General features: G+C 45.9%; 1 protein-coding gene across 3 annotated transcripts in view; it reads left to right on the forward strand.

Annotated features, from left to right (window-relative positions):
* The window catches only part of FAAP100 (FA core complex associated protein 100), a 168,886-nt gene that overhangs the window by 31,014 nt on the left and 119,398 nt on the right, over positions 1 to 18,474 (forward strand). Inside the window, exon 10 of one of the 3 annotated variants that reach the window (XM_073606861.1) lies at positions 4,288 to 7,488. The exons of the other annotated variants lie outside the window; for them this stretch is intronic. Within the exon in view, the coding sequence (XP_073462962.1) occupies positions 4,288 to 4,419 (132 nt within the window). The 3' untranslated portion in view covers positions 4,420 to 7,488. Of the gene's footprint in view, positions 1 to 4,287; positions 7,489 to 18,474 lie in introns of those variants that run through there. 3 annotated transcript variants of the gene reach the window in all.

The following is an 18,474-nucleotide window of genomic DNA, read 5'->3' on the forward strand; positions in this document are numbered from 1 at the left end:
TGTTACAAGTGATCGCTCCGTTATTTGACAGAGTGATCACGTGCTAAACGGTCGCCGTGTGTACCAAGGTGGCCGCCGCTCCGGAGCTAGGCCGAAGCCGCGGCCTTTCCTATGACCGAGGCCACAGAGCGCTCCACGGATCGCGGGTGTCCCGTACGGATCAACCTCCGCGGATCGGATCACGGATCGATGACGATTCGTTGCACCCCTAGAGAGGGGTGTTTTTTTTCACCACCCTGCCAGCGCACCGACCCAGTGTGAAAGCATTCATTGATTTTAATGAAAATAGGTTTAAGTGAGCTTTTCAGGCGCTTATTTAGCGTGAAAGCGCCTAAAAAGCACCTCAGTGTGAAAGGGGTCTTACAATAAACAAACATTATTTGCACCATGAGCCTGTGCGCTCGTATTTCTCTTATGTTTTCACAGCTATCAGTCTCCCGTTAATCACTGAGCTGCAAGGAGTGTGGTGTCGGATAGACTTTTGTAATAATTCTTTCCCTTGATGAATCCCTTGGTCAGTGTGTTCTTGGTTTGGACTCTATACATTTAGCGCAAAGACTGTTGTTTTGTTTTTCATTTTTGTTTCTATGACACGAGGTGCACGGCATGGGAGCAATATAGCGGGAGGTGAGCGAGGACCAGAGAAGGAGACAGGAATATTATCAGCAGAGCTGGGAATTAGAACTGAGTGGGGGATCAGCAGAGCTGGGGGTTAGTACTGAGGGGGGATCAGCAGAGCTGGGAGTTAGTACTGAGTAGGGGAATCAGCAGAGCTGGGGGTTAGTACTGAGTAGGGGAATCAGCAGAGCTGGGGGTTAGTACTGAGGGGGGATCAGCAGAGCTGGGGATTAGTGCTGAGCGGGGAGGATCAGAAGATCTAGGGTTAGTACTGAGCGGGGGATCAGCAGAGCTGGGAGTTAGTACTGAGGGGGGGGGATCAGCAGAGCTTGGGGGTTAGTCCTGAGTGGGGGATCAGCAGATCTAGGGGTTAGTGCTGACCTGAGGATCAGCAGATCTAGGGGTTAGTGCTGAGCCGAGGATCAGCAGATCTAGGGGTTAGTACTGAGTAGGGGGATCAGCAGATCTAGGGATTAGTACTGTGAGGGGGATCAGCAGATCTAGGGGTTAGTACTGAGTGGGGGGTCAGCAGATCTAGGGGTTAGTACTGAGCGGGGGATCAGCAGAGCTGGGGGTTAGTACTGAGTAGGGGGATCAGCAGAGCTGGGGGATTAGCAGATCTAGGGGTTAGTACTGAGCGGGGGATCAGCAGAGCTGGGGGTTAGTACTGAGTAGGGGGATCAGCAGAGCTGGGGGATTAGCAGATCTAGGGGTTAGTACTGAGCGGGGGATCAGCAGAGCTAGGGGTTAGTACTGAGTAGGGGGATCAGCAGAGCTGGGGGATTAGCAGATCTAGGGGTTAGTACTGAGCGGGGGATCAGGAGAGCTGGGAGTTAGTACTGAGCGGGGGATCAGCAGATCTAGGGGTTAGTACTGAGCGGGGGATCAGCAGAGATGGGAGTTAGTACTGAGTAGGGGGATCAGCAAATCTAGGGGTTCGTACTGAGCGGGGGATCAGCAGATCTAGAAGTTAGTACTGAGCGGGGGATCAGCAGATCTAGGGGTTAGTACTGTGAGGGGGATCAGCAGATCTAGGGGTTAGTACTGAGTGGGGGGTCAGCAGAGCTGGGGGTTAGAACTGAGCGGGGGATTAGCAGATCTAGGGGTTAGTACTGAGCGGGGGATCAGCAGAGCTGGGAGTTAGTACTGAGGGGGGGATCAGCAGATCTAGGGGTTAATACTGAGCGGGGGATTAGCAGATCTAGGGGTTAGTACTGAGCGGGGGATCAGCAGAGCTGGGGGTTAGTACTGAGCGGGGGATTAGCAGATCTAGGGGTTAGTACTGAGCGGGGGATCAGCAGAGCTGGGGGTTAGTACTGAGCGGGGGATTAGCAGATCTAGGGGTTAGTACTGAGCAGGGGGATCAGCAGAGCTGGGGGTACTACTAAGCAGAGGATCCACTGAACAAGGGTACTAATGAGCTGGGGATCTGCTGAGTGGGGGTTACTACTGAACCCCTTCCTTTTAAAACAAATAGAAAATTGACACACACAGGGCATTTGCCAAGCTTCAAAAAAGCCTCACTGAAGCCTCAAAACACACCTCAAGAAAGCATGTTGAAGTGGTAGGCGCCTTAATGTGTGTTAAAGTTGAATGAAGTGTAAATGAGCCCTTTGAGTCCTGCACTGTATAGACTCGGGTCAGTCCTCGCATCATAAATGGCCAATCACATAATAGGAACCATACTGCAACAGAATCCCACAATCATGGCGTATATTATGTGGTCTGGTCCTTTAAATGTATCACAAACCTGTGCAGTAGATAAGTGTCACCTCCCCGGAAAAGGCCATTCAAGGTGGCAGAACTGCGACAGGCTCCCTTGCGTATTGCGGCCAAATGCCGCTTCACCATGCCAGGCCAACAGTTCTTCACCGCCTTTCCCAGGAGGCAACACTTCTCAAACTGCACAGGTTTACCATGCATTGAGAGAGACATTCATGTATCACTTTCTGCTTTTCCGAAAATGTGATTTTGAGAAAGGATTGATATCATTAAGCAGAACTTTTACCCATAACAGTTTGATAACAATGAATGTTCTTTAACAAAAGGACACACAATCCACATTAAGAATTATTCTACCAAAATCAGTGTTTGCTGTATATTTGCCTCCAGCATTGTTCTTGTCCCTTCCTGCTGGAGGTCGCCATTTTGTTGAAGCCCAGAACAGTCACTTCCTTATTGGAAACTCCCCCCCCCCATCCTTAGTCTCAAAAACTATATGTCACTTTCTTCAATTAAAATATGTACATTTCCAGACTGGACTGCATGTCTTGGCTCAGATAGAGAGGAAAGCTGACAGAAGATTTATAGCTTCATGCCCTGCCACTGGCTCTGATTTTAAGCACAGTGGTGAGAATAGAGGGCAACTGAGCATGTGCAGAGCAGGGTGAGACAGTGTGTTATTAACCGCTTGCCGTCCGCCGCACACAGATGTACGTCAGCACAATGGTACAGGCAGGCAAATGGGCGTACATGTACGTCCCTTTAAATTTGCCGCCTTTCGGGGTCCTGGGAACTCAATGTTCTCCGGCGGCCCACGATTGCGGTGTGGAGAGGTAGAACAGGGAAGTGCCTATGTGAACAAGGCATTTCCCTGTTCTGCCTTGTCATGACAGAGATCCACTTCTCCCTGTGATCGGGAGCAGTGATCACTGTCATGTCTTAGGTAGCCCCCCCCCCCACTCCCTAGGACACACTTAACCCCTTCATCGCCCCCTAGTAGTCAACCCCTTCACTGCCAGTGTCATTTACACAGTAATCAATGCATTTTTATAGCACTGATCGCTGTATAAATGTGAATGGTCCCCAAATAGTGTCAAAAGTGTCCCATGTGTCCGCCATAATGTTGCAGTCACAATAAAAATCGCAGATCGCCGCCATTACTAATAAAAAAAAAAAAAAAATTAATAATAAAAATGCCATAAAACTATCCCCTATTTTGTAGACATTATAACTTTTGCGCAAACCAATCAATATACGCTTATTGCGATTTTTTTTATTTTTATTTTTTTTTTTTTTTCCAAAAATATGTAGAAGAATACATATCGGCCTAAACTGAGGAAAAAAATTGTTTTTTATATATTTTTGGAGGATATTTATTGTAGCAAAAAGTATTGCTTTTTTTTTTTCAAAATTGTCGCTTTTTTCTGTTTTATAGCTCAAAAAATAAAAACCGCAGAGGCGATCAAATACCACCAAAAGAAAGCTCTATTTGTGAGGAAAAAAAAAACGTCAATTTTGTTTGGGTACAGCGTCGCACGACCGCGCAATTGTCAGTTAAAGCGACGCAGTGCCGAATCGCAAAACATGCTCTGGTCAGGAAGGGGGTAAAATCTTCCAGGGCTGAAGTGGTTAAAGGTGTTTTTACAAAAAAAATATTTTTTTATCAGATATGTTATACTTACCGTTGCACAGAGCAGCCCCGATCCTCCTTTTCTTTGGTCCCCTGCCAGCTGTCCTGGCTCCTCCCCCCCCGCCAAGTGCCCCCAGAGCAAGGTTCCACTTGACAGCCAGGCACTCAGCATTTTCATTTGCTATCCGCTGGTTCTCTAGTCCTCTCTGTCCTTCAGTTTGACATTCTTCTGCTCTGCATGGAACTATTTAGACAAAGAAGAGATGTTCCTAATATATTGAAGTTTCTGATGTCTCTTTCTGTTCTTCTGTGTTCAGCCTTTACTGAAAGAACTGAGGGCCTTGAAGGAGCGTCTGAATGTAGATGAGGAAAATATCTCCAGTACAGCCGCCGAGACACTCCTCCGTATCTACAGGGAGCTCCGAGACCCCGGCCTGCTCTTTGTATGACCCTCCCGAGGATCTCCTCTACAGTCCAGGTGGAGCTCCTGTTAGTAGAATAGACTGGAAGCCGATACATGGCGGAGGTCAGAAAGGGGATCGTTCTGGATCTGTAATTGCTGTGGGGCTCTCGCTTGTATATGGCAGTACTTATGTAAAATACACATCGTGCACAGAAGTATTTTAAGCACTTTCCGCATGCGCTATAGCCGAAAGACGGCTACGGCACGGGCTTACTTTGCCCGCGTTCCCAACTGCGGTGCGCTCTGTGATTGCTGACTCCTACAGACACAGATAGAGGTAAAGAGCCAATCGCAGGCGGCCCTTTACCATGTGATCAGCTGTTTCCAGTGACATCTGATCACGATGTAAACAGAAGCCGGTTATCGGCATTCCTTTCATCGCGCTGACAGCATGAGGAGAGCCAATAACCGGCTTCTGTAAAAGGGACATTACACTGATTATCAGTGCAGTCTCAACAGTGCCGCTTCATCAGTTCCCTCTGTCAGTTCCCATCAGTGCTGCCTATCAGTGCCCATTAGTTCCCTCTGTCAGTGCTGCCTATCAGTGCCCATCAGTTTCCTCTGTCAGTGCTGCCTATCAGTGCCCATCAGTTTCCTCTGTCAGTGCTGCCTATCAATGCCCATCAGTGCTGCCTATCAGTGTCCATTAGTTCCCTCTGTCAGTGCCCATCAGTTCCCTCTGTCGGTGCCCATCAGTGTTGCCTATCAGTGCCCATCAATTCCCTCTGTCAGTGCTCCCTATCAGTGCCCATCAGTTCCCTCTGTCAGTTCCCATCCGTGCTGCCTATCGGTGCCCATTAGTTCCCTCTGTCAGTGTCCATCAGTTCCCTCTGTCAGTGCTGCCTATCAGTGCCCATCAGTGCTGCCTATCAGTCTCCATTAGTTTCCTCTGTCAGTGCCCATCAGTTCCCTCTGTCAGTGCCCATCAGTGCTGCCTATCAGTGTCCATTAGTTTCCTCTGTCAGTGCTGCCTATCAGTTCCCTCTGTCAGTGCCCATCAGTGCTGCCTGTCAGTGCCCATCAGTTCCCTCTGTCACTGCCCATCAGTGCTGCCTATCAGTGCCCATCAGTTCCCTCTGTCAGTGCCCATCAGTGCCGCCTCAGCGCTTGTCAGTGAAGGAGAAAAATTACCTCTTTGCAGAATTTTAGAATAAACTATAAAAAAAGGGTCCCCCTCCCCCCCCAAATTTAAAGCTTCTTTTCCTTTATTTAGCAAAAAATATAAACCCCAGAGGTGATTAAATACCACCCAAAGAAAGCTCTATTTGTGTAAAAAAAATGCTAAAAATGTCATACGGGTACAGTGTAGCATGACCGCGCAATTGTCATTCGAAGTGTGACAGCGCTGAAAATCGGCCTGGGCAGGAAGGGGGAGGGAGTGCCCCGGTAGGCAAGGGGTTGAGAACAGAAAACCTATTCTCAGTATGCTATACAAGTGTTTTATGTAGGTACTGCCATATATCCGGGTACACCTGTGCTTCCCTTTCATGTCTGTGGGCGTTCTGGGTGGTGGGGGGGAAATTATGCCAGAATTTATACTGGCTGGTTCCCCCAAAAACTGATAATTTATTATTATTTTTTTATAGATATTGTACAATTAAAGAGGCGTTTCTAAGTGTCGTCGTGTGTTGATGATGATGATGATTAAAAATGAAAAAAAAAAACAAAAAACATGCTAATCCAGTGGGGTTGATTTACTAAAGGCAAATAGACTGAGCACTCTGCAAGTGCAGTTGCTCCAGAGCTTAGTAAATAAGGGGAAGCTTCACTTTGCAAAGAATACCCAATCACATGCAAGGAAACTAAAAAAAAAAAAAAACAGCATTTTTGCTTGCACATGATTGGTGATGGAAGTCAGTAGACTTTCCCTCATGTACTAAGCTCTGGAGCAACTTCACTTTGCAGAGTGCGCAGTCTATTTGCCTTTTAGTAATTAAACCCGCCCCGTAACATAAATCGAGTTCTATTTGTGTGCCGTGCTCTCTGAATGTCCCAGTGATGGTAAAAAAGCACCATACAAAATACACATATACACATGTTCGGTGTGAGCTTGTTGTCGGAAAGTCCGACCGTGTGTTCGCTCCGTACAACGTTTTGCTGTCGGAATTTCCGCCGACAACTGGCAGGTTCTCAAATTTTCCGCCAACGAAACTTGTTGTCGGAAAGTCCGATCGTGTGTACACAAGTCCGCTGCAACAAAAGTTCACGCATGCTCGGAATCAAGCAGAAGGAGCCGCGCACCAGCTATTGAACTTCCTTTTTCTCGGCTCGTCGTACGTCACCGCGTTCTCACGTTCAGGAATTTTTGGCCAACATTTGTGTGACCGTGTGTATGCAAGACAAGTTTGAGCCAACATCCTTCAAACAAAAATCCACGGTTTTGTTGTCGGAAAATTCGATCGTCTGTACGAGGCATTAGTGTTTCCGAGTGCAGCCGAGCCGTCTCCGAGTATTTCCGAGTCTCTCCGGTGCCCCCCCCCTCACCTCTGGCCACATGCGGTATTGCGTGCAATAGAAGTCAATGCGGAACAAATTATCTTCGTTTCCATTGACTTCTATGGGGAAACTCGCTTTGATATGCGAGTGCTTTGGATTACAAGCATTCTCCTGGAACGGATTATGCTCCTAATCCAAGGTTCCACTGTATAATATTTAGGTGGGCATCTTAACGATCACAACATCCAGGGATATTTGATTTAATATTGACAAAAACACACATGTGCACACACACAGGATGGACTGGTGTCTTTATTCAACCTTACCTATTATGTAACTATGACTGTTTTGATTAAAGTGATGATGGGTATGGTTAGACCTGATGATGGGTATGGTTAAACCTGATGATGGGTATGGTTAGACCTGGGCACCTGAGGCTCGTGTTGTGGAACTACCAGCTGTACAGGCAGTGCTGGGCTGAGTGATCTTCTACACAACAATGGCATAGTTCTGCCAACATCAAGGGAGTGCTCACTATTTACCACTAACCTAGGAACCCCCCCTTACCGCTAACCACCCACCTAAGCGACAGCCCACCACTGATCCCTAACACGAGTTTGACCCCTTTCACACTGAGGCGTTTTTCAGGCACTAAAGGGCTAAAAAATAGCACCTGTAAAGTGCCACCCCAATGTGAAAGCCCGAGTATTTTCACACTAGGGCACTGCACTGGCAGGACGTTAAAAAAAGTCCTGCAATTTTTTTTCTTTCTTTCTTTCTTTCTTTCTTTCTTTCTTTCTTTCTTTCTTTCTTTCTTTCTTTCTTTCTTTCTTTCTTTCTTTCTTTCTTTCTTTCTTTCTTTCTTTCTTTCTTTCTTTCTTTCTTTCTTTCTTTCTTTCTTTCTTTCTTTCTTTCTTTCTTTCTTTCTTTCTTTCTTTCTTTCTTTCTTTCTTCCTTCCTTCCTTCCTTTCTTTCTTCTCCAACAGGAGATATATTGTCATATATAACTATAGTGGAACCTCGGATTGTGGTTAACAAGCGTTTCGCAATACGAGCACTTTTATTTTAAAAATCCTAACTCAGTTTGCGAGTGTTGTCTCGCAAAACAAACACGATTCAGGCCAAAGCGGTGTGCAGTACTGCTTTTGGCCTGAGGTGGGGGGGGGGGGGGGTTGGAGCCGAGCAGAGCCGAACGTCATGTTCAGAAACGCACGGAAAGGCCCGAGTACAGCACGGCTGACCTCGGCAAATCTCTGGTAAGAAGTCTTTCCGAGGTTTGCCGAGGTCCGCCCAAGTGTCCTCGGGCCTTTTCGGCCTTTTCCGAGGCTCTCCGGCGCCCCCCTCTGCCTCTGGCCGCATGTGGTATTGCATCCCATTAAAGTCAATGTGGAACGAATTATTTTTGTTTCTATTGACTTCAATGGGAAAACTCGCTTTGATATGCGAGTACATTTGATTACGAGCATTCTTCTGGAACGGATTATGCTCATAATCCGAGGTTCCGCTGTATCTCTAACAGTAGATATATTGTCATATATAACTACATACAAACAAAGCGTTATATGATAACAGATATTACATCATATTTCAAGGCGTATAGAGTAAAGCAGTGTGTATTACAAGCATTACAATACATACCCTGTTTCCCCGAAAATAAGACCTAGCGTGATTGTAATATAAGCCCTACCCCCCAAATAAGCCCTAGTCAAAGTCCTTGTAGGTCTTCTTTTCAGGGTAGGGCTTATTTTTGGGGAAACAGGGTAGGGCTTATTTGGGGGGTAGGGCTTATATTGCAGCCATCACTGACAATCACGCTAGGTCTTATTTTAGGGGAAACAGGGTAGAATGTTTAGAACCAGTCATCCATGCGAAAATTGCATTGGTCCATAAGAGGCTTTTATGTATTCAGTAGCTCATGTGAGTTGGCTTGTGTAGTCGGACGTGGAGGAGTAGTACCGGTGCAACTTCCCTGGGGGGGGCGCGCGCATATCGTAAGAGTAGGGGTAGGCCCCAGACACAATGTACTATAATAGCATAGCATGAGATTAGAGTCCGAGGGTGGGGGGGAAACCTGTATGACAACAACTTCATGCGCATTCCTTAAGGAAACCTCTTCCCAAAGTGGAGTGGCATTTAGCTTTTCACCCAAGCGCCCCATATACAGCCAAAGCCGTGGTCCACAGAGAGCTTCCAGAGCATCAGAGGGATCTCATTGTTAAAAGGTATCAGTCAGGAGAAGGGGACAAAAGAATTTCCAAGGCATTAGATATACCATGGAACACAGTGAAGACCGTCATCATCAAATGGAGAAAATATGGCACAACAAGGACATCACCAAGAACTGGACGTCCCTCCAAAATTGATGAAAAGATGAGAAGAAACCTGGTCTAGGAGGCGGCCAAGAGGCCTACAGCAACATAACCCCTTCCCGACCGGCTCACGCCGATATACGTACAGGCATATTAAGGTACCTGTATGTTGCCCTTTAAGACACGGCTTGTGGGCGCGCGTGCGTGAGCTCCGTGAGTGTGATTGCGGGTCCCTAGGACACACTTAACCCCTACACTGCCCCCTACTGGTTAACCCCTTCACTGCCAGTCACATTTACACAGTAATCAGTAGTCATTTTTAATCGCACTGATCGCTGTATAAATGTGAACGGTCCCAAAATAGGGCCAAAAGTGTCTGATCTGTCCTCCATAATGTTGCAGTCATGATAAAAAAAAATCGCAGATCGCTGCCATTACTAGTAAAAAAAATAAAAATTATTAATAAATATGCCATAAATCTATGCCCTATTTTGTAGACGCTATAACTTTTGCGCAAACCAATCAATAAACGATTATTTTGTTTTGTTTTGTTTTTTTACCAAAAAATATGTAGAATACGTATGTACAGTACGTATGTACGTTGTACAGTTTATAGGTCACATTAAAAGGTGGAAAAAGTTCAGAAATTTTTTTTTTTTTTTTTTCAAATATAATTTTTATTGAATTTTTGACAAGGAAAAGAGAAAACAAAAACAAATACGAAAAAAGAAAAAGCATATCATAATCGATATAATACATCCGTGGTCTTTCTATTAGCATTCTGACAAATACCGTCATCATATATCCTTTCCATTAAAGTGTTCCATTCTATCTGCATGGAAACTGGCCTATGACATCATTTATCCTCTTTAGATTCGTGAATCCGTCTTTGTAGTCCATAGGTATATTAACCACCATACAGTATTACAATATAACCGGAATGACATCTTCCCAATATTTGCTTATTCTTACATAATTCCATCATAGTTGGTGTGAATGGAAAGTTGTCTGTTACTGAAATAATAGACCACTTATTGCACAGAGAAAAGAAAAAAATATATATATAAGAAGTAAAGGCAGAGTGGAAGGGGTGAGAAAGGGAGGGGGGGGGGGGGGGAGGGTTATAGATAGACGCGAGCGCGATGGATCCGGCCAAGGTTCTATCCCGTAGCCGCTACCTAATCAAGGGGTTCTCAAGAATTTAGTAAGGTTTGTCCTTCATCTGAGAAAATATATATGTTCCAGGATAACCAGTTTCTTGAATGTTTGTCTTGTTTGTGTTGGGCAGTCAGTATTAGGCTCGGTTCACACATGGGCGGCACGACTTGCAGGTCGCCTCAGCGAGGCGACCTGCAAACGACTGCCGGGGCGACTTGCGAGACGACTTCTGCATAGAAGTCTATGCAAGTCGCCCCAAGTCGCCCCCAAAGTAATACAGGAACCTTTTTCTAAGTCGGAGCGACTTGCGTCGCTCCGATTAGAACGGTTCCATAGCACAGAACGGGAGGCGACTTGTCAGGCGACTAGGTCGCCTGACAAGTCGCCCCAGTGTGAACCGAGCCTTAGGTCTTCCATCTTTTTGATTTCTTCAACTCTACGTAGCCACATTCCCACCGTAGGGGGTGTACTCTGTTTCCACAATGCTGGAATACAGGACTTCGCTGCATTGAGCAGATGTCTGACCACTGACTTTTTATATGATTTAATTGGGGCTGAGGTGGCATGTAACAGAAAAACGGCTGGATCTCTTTGCGTTATGTGATTCGTGAATTTTTTAACAATTGTCTCTACTGCTACCCAAAACTGCTGTACTAGTGAACAGGTCCAAAAAATGTGTAGGAGCGTCCCCTCCTCAGAACCGCACCTCCAGCATCTATCAGAAGTGCCGGGGAAAAATTTGTGTAATAATTGAGGTGTGTAATACCATCTAGTCAGAATTTTGTAATTTGTCTCCTGAATTTTTGTACAGATGGATGATTTCAGTGTAAGTTGAAGTATGTTTTGTGTTTGTGCTGCTGTAAAATTACATTTTAGATCCTGTTCCCATTTTCGTAAAAATAACAAGTCTGGTTGTTCAGTCGGTGTGTTGAGTAGCGAGTATGTCTTGGAGAGCACCTGAGGCAGAGTGCCCTCCCCTCTACAGTATTCTTCTAGCGTCGTCATATCGCGCTTATATCGCATCGGTTCTGGTATTGAGTAAAGGAAATGGTGTAGCCGAATCGCTTTCCAAAATGACAATTGAAAACCCCCGTTATCATTCGTCAGAGACTGAATTGAGGTCCAGTGGTCGTCTTCCACATAATGTGATGCACAGTCTTTACCTGCCTCCCAGAGCGTCTCATAGTTTGAATAGTCTAGCCCTGGTTCGAACGCTGGATTCCCCAGAATAGGGAATAAGGGGGATTGTTTGGAGGTCAATGAAGTGTTTTTAAGTATATTTAACCCTACTGACAGCGTGGCACCAATGGTCGGGTGTGAAGTCATGTCCCTAGGTAATTTATCGTAGCACCAGATAGCCCCCTTCAAGGGTATATTAACCTGATGGTTCTCTACTTGGATCCATAGTTTGGTTTTGTCGTGTCTGTTCCAGTCAATGATCCTCCCTAGGTGCACAGCTTGATAATAGTGCTTTGCGTCCGGGAGGGCGAGACCTCCATAATGTTTCGGTAGAGTCAAATAGCATCTTTTTAGTCTAGGCTTAGAGTGTGACCACACAAATTTTATAAATAGGGAATGTATTTGTTTAAAATAGTTACCGGGGATTCTTATAGGTAAGGCTTGAAATAGGTATAGAAATTTTGGGAGAATGCACATCTTGATTAGATTGCATCTCCCAAACCATGAGTGAAGACCTTTGCCCCACTCTGCGAGTAACTCTTTAACTGTACTCAGGATTGGAGGGAAGTTCAGTTCAAATGTGCGTTTCAGATCCCTGGGTATGTTAGTGCCCAGGTACTTGAAGTGACTGTCTGACCACTTGAAATTGAATTTGGACTTCAGAGAGGAAAGTTGTTCCATCGGCATATTGATTCCCATTGCTGCTGATTTGTCAAAAGTTCAGAAATTTTTTAACTTTATTCTCTTTTTTTTTTTTTTTACATCACAAAAACCTGACATTTTAACAGAGGTGTGTAGACTTTTTATATCCACTGTATATGGCTAAAAATAAAGTTCCTTATCTTAAAGGACTTATCTTAAACACTTTTGTGGGTAAAAAAATGACAAATAAAAAAAAAAATCTTATATACAATGGCTACACAAGTCATATTGTAATTGAATCTTATTAGAAATTACCTTTCCTCTTCAATCTGCAGCCGCTGTAATTTTCCAATATTGCCACCTGGAGGCGCTCTGTACACAGATGCGCAGTATACAGAGCGCCCCCCCAGAAATGACATTTTCAGCTTGTGTGATTGGCTCACTGGTTTTCCCAGAAGTCTGCACTAAGATACAAGTTGGATTTTGGTCATCCCCTGCAACATAAATGTCATTTTTGGTGAGATTCTTCCAAAGGGAAATCATGTCTTTACCACTTAAAGGGGTTGTAAAGGTTCCCGTTTTTTTCACCTTAATGCATCCTATGCATTAAGGTGAAAAAACATCCGATGCTTACTGGCCCCCCAGCTCCCTGTTTACTTACCTGAGCCCTCGATTTTCTCGTGTCGAGAACGCGCTGGATTTCGGCCCGGTCTTCTCGGCTCTTCATTGGATAGACTGATAGCAGCGCAGCCATTGGCTCACGCTGCTGTCAATCAAATCCAAATGACGCAACCGCCGGGGGGGGGGGGCCAGGACCAAGACATACAGCCTGTGTCTATGGACGCAGAGTGTATGAGACGGGAGCGCGCCCACCAGGTGAGAGCTTCCTGGGGGGGGTTATCTATTGCGGGGAGGAGCCGAGAGAGCCGCCGGGGGACCCCAGAACAGCAGGATTGGGGGCCACTCTGTGCAAAACGAGCTGCACAGTGGAGGTAAGTATAACATGTTTGTTATTTTAAAAAAACAAAAAATTAACCTTTACAACCCCTTTAAGCCCCGGACTATTTTGCTGGCCAAAGACCACAGTGTTTTTTGCGATTCAGCACTGCATCGCTTTAACTGACAATTGCGCGGTCGTGCGACGTGGCTCCCAAACAAAATTGACGTCCTTTTTTTTTTTCCCCACAAATAGAGCTTTTTTTTTGGGTGGTATTTGATCACCTCTGTGGTTTTTATATTTTTGCGCTATAAACAAAAAAAGAGCGACAATTTTTAAAAACATTTTTTGCTATAATAAATATCCCCAAAAATATATACATTTTTAAAATTTTTTTTTCCTCAGTTTAGGCCGATATGTATTCTTCTACATATTTTTGCTTAAAAAAAAATTCGCAATAAGCGTTTATTGATTGGTTTGCACAAAAGTTATAGTGTCTACAAAATAGATTTATGGCATTTTTATTAATATATTTTTTTTTTTTTTTTACTAGTAATGGTGGCGATCTGCGATTTTTATCGTGACTGCGACATTATGGCGGACACATCGGAAGATTTTGGTGCTATTTTGGGGCCATTCACATTTATACAGCGATCAGTGCAATTTAAAAGATGCATTGATTACTGTGTACATGTGACTGGCAGTGAGGGGGTTAACCAGGAGGGGGCGCTGCAGGGATTAAGTGTGTCCTAGGGAGTGATTCTAACTGTGTGGGTGGAGGGACTGTGTGTGACACGACACTGATCACCGCTCCCGATTTACAGGGAGCGGTGATCAGTGTCCTGTCACTAGGCAGAACGGGGAAATGCTTGTTTACACAAGCATTTCCCCCTTCTTCCTCTCCGTGAGACGATCGCGGGTACCCCCGCGGACATAGAGTCCGCGGGACCCGCGATCACGCTCACGGGGGGGGGGGGCCTGCGCGACCGCAAGCCGCCTCTTAAAGGGCAACGTAGGTACGTTAATATGCCTGTACATGCCCTTCTGCCAACGTATATCTGCGTGAGGCGGTCGGAATGTGGTTAAAATGCGATATGGCCATCTGGAGGCGCTCTGTACACAGATTGGTATACAGAGCGCCCCCCCCCCCCGAAATGACCTCTCCAGCTTGTGTGATTGGCTCTCTGATTTTCTCAGAAGTCTGCACTACGATACAAGTCGGATTTTGGGCATCCCCTGCAACACAAATGTCATTTTTGGTGAGATTCTTCCAAAGGAAAATCATGTCATTAAGCAATGCAGACCCTGCCACTTTCCTCATTAGAGTTCTGCAGGTGCAGCAGCTGATTGATAATGATAAAGTCCGTCCCATTCACATTCATGCACATGGACATAGAGAAACGAGCGGCTTTTTCTTCAGAGTAACAAAAGTTCGGAATCTGCTACAAAGTTTGTTACAATCCCTGCAATGTACAGAGATCACCTGGAGGGGGGGGGGGGGGGGAGTTTATTTTTAACAGAAGTGGCGTTACTCTTTAATGTTGGGATCCATTCGCACCAATGGCGTGCCTGTTCGGGTACACATAACATTCGCTCGCTATTGTATGTTATGTTTGTTCCTTTATAAAAAAAATTTTGAAACATTTCCTGAGTGCTTCCGCTGCGGATTTAAGCTGTTGACCGGAGCCACCCCCGTTAGGTTTGCGCAGCAGGCTGGAGGTATCACGAGGACCCGCGTTTTTGTTTTTAGCTCCATTTTGTTGCGAGGAATGGCGAAGGCGCGGCAAACACGTGGGGTGACGGGGTTAATGCAGAATCCACATTCCCTTCTGTTCCAGAGCGAGCGTCTGTGGCCGTGGAGGGAAGATAATGGCCTGGCTTGCTGATCAATTATTGAAGCCGCTGTAGTGCCTCCGATCACCCGATCCGCCTGCCGACCCAAACGCGGCACTCAGTGCGACGCACCGCCATGAATTCAGGTCATGTACAACGCAGGCAGCGCCCCTCCTCCACTCCGGGGCCTCCGCATGTTACAGATATACTGTATTCTATTCAGGTTGTGTAACCGAGGAGAGAAACGATCGCCCTCCCCGGGCCCGACTGCTGTTATCAAAGGAATCCGATGATATTTACTAAAAGAAAAAAAATATTTGTTTTTTATGTGATTGTACTCCTCTTAAAGGGGACCTTTTAGTAACGTTGAAAATCTGCATAAGTAAAATGTTACAGTTTACAGCAATAGTATCATTATAATACATTGTAAGTTTGTAGAAGGAGGAGGAGGTATTTCCTCAGTCTTCCCTCCCCCAGTGATCAGACTGTACATTGTAACTTTGTAGAAGGAGGAGGAGGCATTTCCTCAGTCTCCCCTCCCCCAGTGATCAGACTGTACATTGTAAGTTTGTAGAAGGAGGAGGAAGCATTTCCTCAGTCTCCCCTCCCCCCAGAGATCAGACTGTACATTGTAACTTTGTAGAAGGAGGAGGAAGCATTTCCTCAGTCTTCCCTCCCCCAGTGATCAGACTGTACATTGTAAGTTTGTAGAAGGAGGAGGAAGCATTTCCTCAGTCTCCCCTCCCCCCAGTGATCAGACTGTACATTGTAACGTTGTAGAAAGAGGGAGAAGCATTTCCTTAGTCTCCCCTCCCCCAGTGATCAGACTGTACATTGTAACTTTGTAGAAGACATTAGAAACTTTTGTAGGAAGTCACATGGTGAGAGGTTGCAGCGGGGGCTGATCTGTGTCAGACATTTGTGACCTGGTGATGCCTGAACAAAGATTGTGCCGTCCTTTAACCACTTCCTGCTCGTAGGACGTTCATGGACGTCTTCGGGTGTCCGTATCCATACCGGGATGGTGGGTGCACCTACAGGCATCATCTCGTTATCAATCTTTTCAGCCGGCGATTCTGAGTAATGCAGAAGTGATCCGAGTGGTCATTTAATAGACCCCAAATCTCTCCATAAAGAGGACCTGTCACAAGGGATGTTGTTCATCCCTTGTGATAGCAATAAAGTTATGTCATGAATGCTGCTGCCAGACTTATTCACCTCACCAACCTCTCAGCGTTTGCCAACCCTCTCCTCCAATCCCTACACTGACCACCACCCCTCTCCTCCAATCCCGACACTGACCACCACCCCCCCTCCTCCAATCCCTACACTGACCACCACCCCTCTCCTCCAATCCCTACACTGACCACCACCCCTCTCCTCCAATCCCTACACTGACCACCACCCCTCTCCTCCAATCCCTACACTGACCACCACCCCTCTCCTCCAATCCCGACACTGACCACCACCCCTCTCCTCCAATCCCGACACTGACCACCACCCCTCTCCTCCAATCCCTACACTGACCACCACCCCTCTCCTCCAATCCCTACACTGACCACCACCCCTCTCCTCCAATCCCGACACTGACCACCACCCCTCTCCTCCAATCCCGACACTGACCACCACCCCTCTCCTCCAATCCCGACACTGACCACCACCCCTCTCCTCCAATCCCGACACTGACCACCACCCCTCTCCTCCAATCCCGACACTGACCACCACCCCTCTCCTCCAATCCCGACACTGACCACCACCCCTCTCTTCCAATCCCGACACTGACCACCACCCCTCTCCTCCAATCCCGACACTGACCACCACCCCTCTCCTCCAATCCCGACACTGACCACCCCCCCTCTCCTCCAATCCCGACACTGACCACCACCCCTCTCCTCCAATCCCTACACTGACCACCACCCCTCTCCTCCAATCCCGACACTGACCACCACCCCTCTCCTCCAATCCCTACACTGACCACCACCCCCCCTCCTCCAATCCCTACACTGACCACCACCCCCCCTCCTCCAATCCCTACACTGACCACCACCCCCCCTCCTCCAATCCCTACACTGACCACCACCCCTCTCCTCCAATCCCGACACTGGCTCCCAATCACCCAGCAAATTAAATTCAAAATACTAACCACAACATACAAAGCCATTCACAACTCTGCCCTGAGCTACATCACCGATCTTGTCTCCAAATATCACCCAAATTGTCCTCTCAGCTCTTCTCAAGACCTCCTTCTCTCAAGCTCTCTCATCTCCTCCTCTCATGCTCGTCTCCAGGATTTCTCCAGAGCCTCTCCCAACCTCTGGAACTCGCTACCTCCATCTATCCGGCTATCTCCTACTCTTGCTACCTTCAGGCGATCCCTGAAAACTCATCTCTTCAGGAAAGCCTATCACGTCTCCAACTAATCTCCTACCACTTCCATCAGCTCATTCCCCACATTTACAACCTTTTGTACCACCTGCCCCACCCTATTAGATTGTAAGCTCTTCTGAGCAGGGCCCTCTTAATCCTCTTGTATTTTATTGTATTATAATTGTATTGTCTCCCTTTTATATTGTAAAGCTGTTGGCGCTATATAAATCCTGAATAATAATAATAATAATAGCAATAAAGTTGGTACATAAAAAAAAAAAAAAACAAAAGGTGTAAATAAAAAAAAAAAATGGTATAAGATAATAAAAAAAAAAAATAAAAAATTTTAAAGCGCCCCTGTCCCACCATGTTTACGCGCAAATGCGAATGCATACGTTACTTTTAGCATTTTTGTTTTTTTTTTAAATTCATGAAAGTGTTTTTTATTTTTTATTTTTTATTCCCCCCCCCCCCCCCCCAAAAAATGCATTTGAAAAACCGCTGCACAAATGCCGTGTGACATAAATAATTGCAACAGCCACCATTTTATGCTATAGGGTCTCTGCTTGGGAGTAATAAATGTCGCAGCGGGCGGTGAGGAAAGTCTGCTCCATCACTGGAGCCCCTCCAATGGGCTTCAATCGTTTATTACTGAGGTTCGGTAAGGGACTGAAATGCGTCAATCTTTGCTGTACATTGGATTCCTCCTCGTCTTGATGGATCTGCAATAAAGGTTACAATAATTTTATGTGTGGATTCCGGACCTTTCCTCATCTTCTACATTACCTGACGGTGTGTGCAGCTGTGGTCCAGGTATTTATTTACTGCATCAGCAATTCAGCATCGTAATTATTTATAAATTCCATAGACTGAACTATCCTCACAGTGGGCCGAATGTCTCCATAAACCAACAACATGCACAGAAGTAATTGATACGTGTTTTGAAACATCCATAAAAAAAAAAAAAAAAATCCAAAAAGTACATTAATGCTACATTGGTACATAGAGGAGCTGCAATTTAGAAAAAAAAGAAAGTGAACTTCTCCTTTAAAACCCCTTGCCACCCAGGCCAATTCTGACATTTTTCTCCTACATGTAAAAATCATCTTTTTTTTTGCTAGAAAATTACATAGAACCTCCAAACATTATGTTTTTTTTTTTTTTTTTTTTAGCAGAGACC

The sequence above is a fragment of the Aquarana catesbeiana genome, linkage group LG12 (genome assembly GCF_042186555.1).
Source record: "Aquarana catesbeiana isolate 2022-GZ linkage group LG12, ASM4218655v1, whole genome shotgun sequence".
Lineage (NCBI taxonomy): Eukaryota > Metazoa > Chordata > Amphibia > Anura > Ranidae > Aquarana > Aquarana catesbeiana.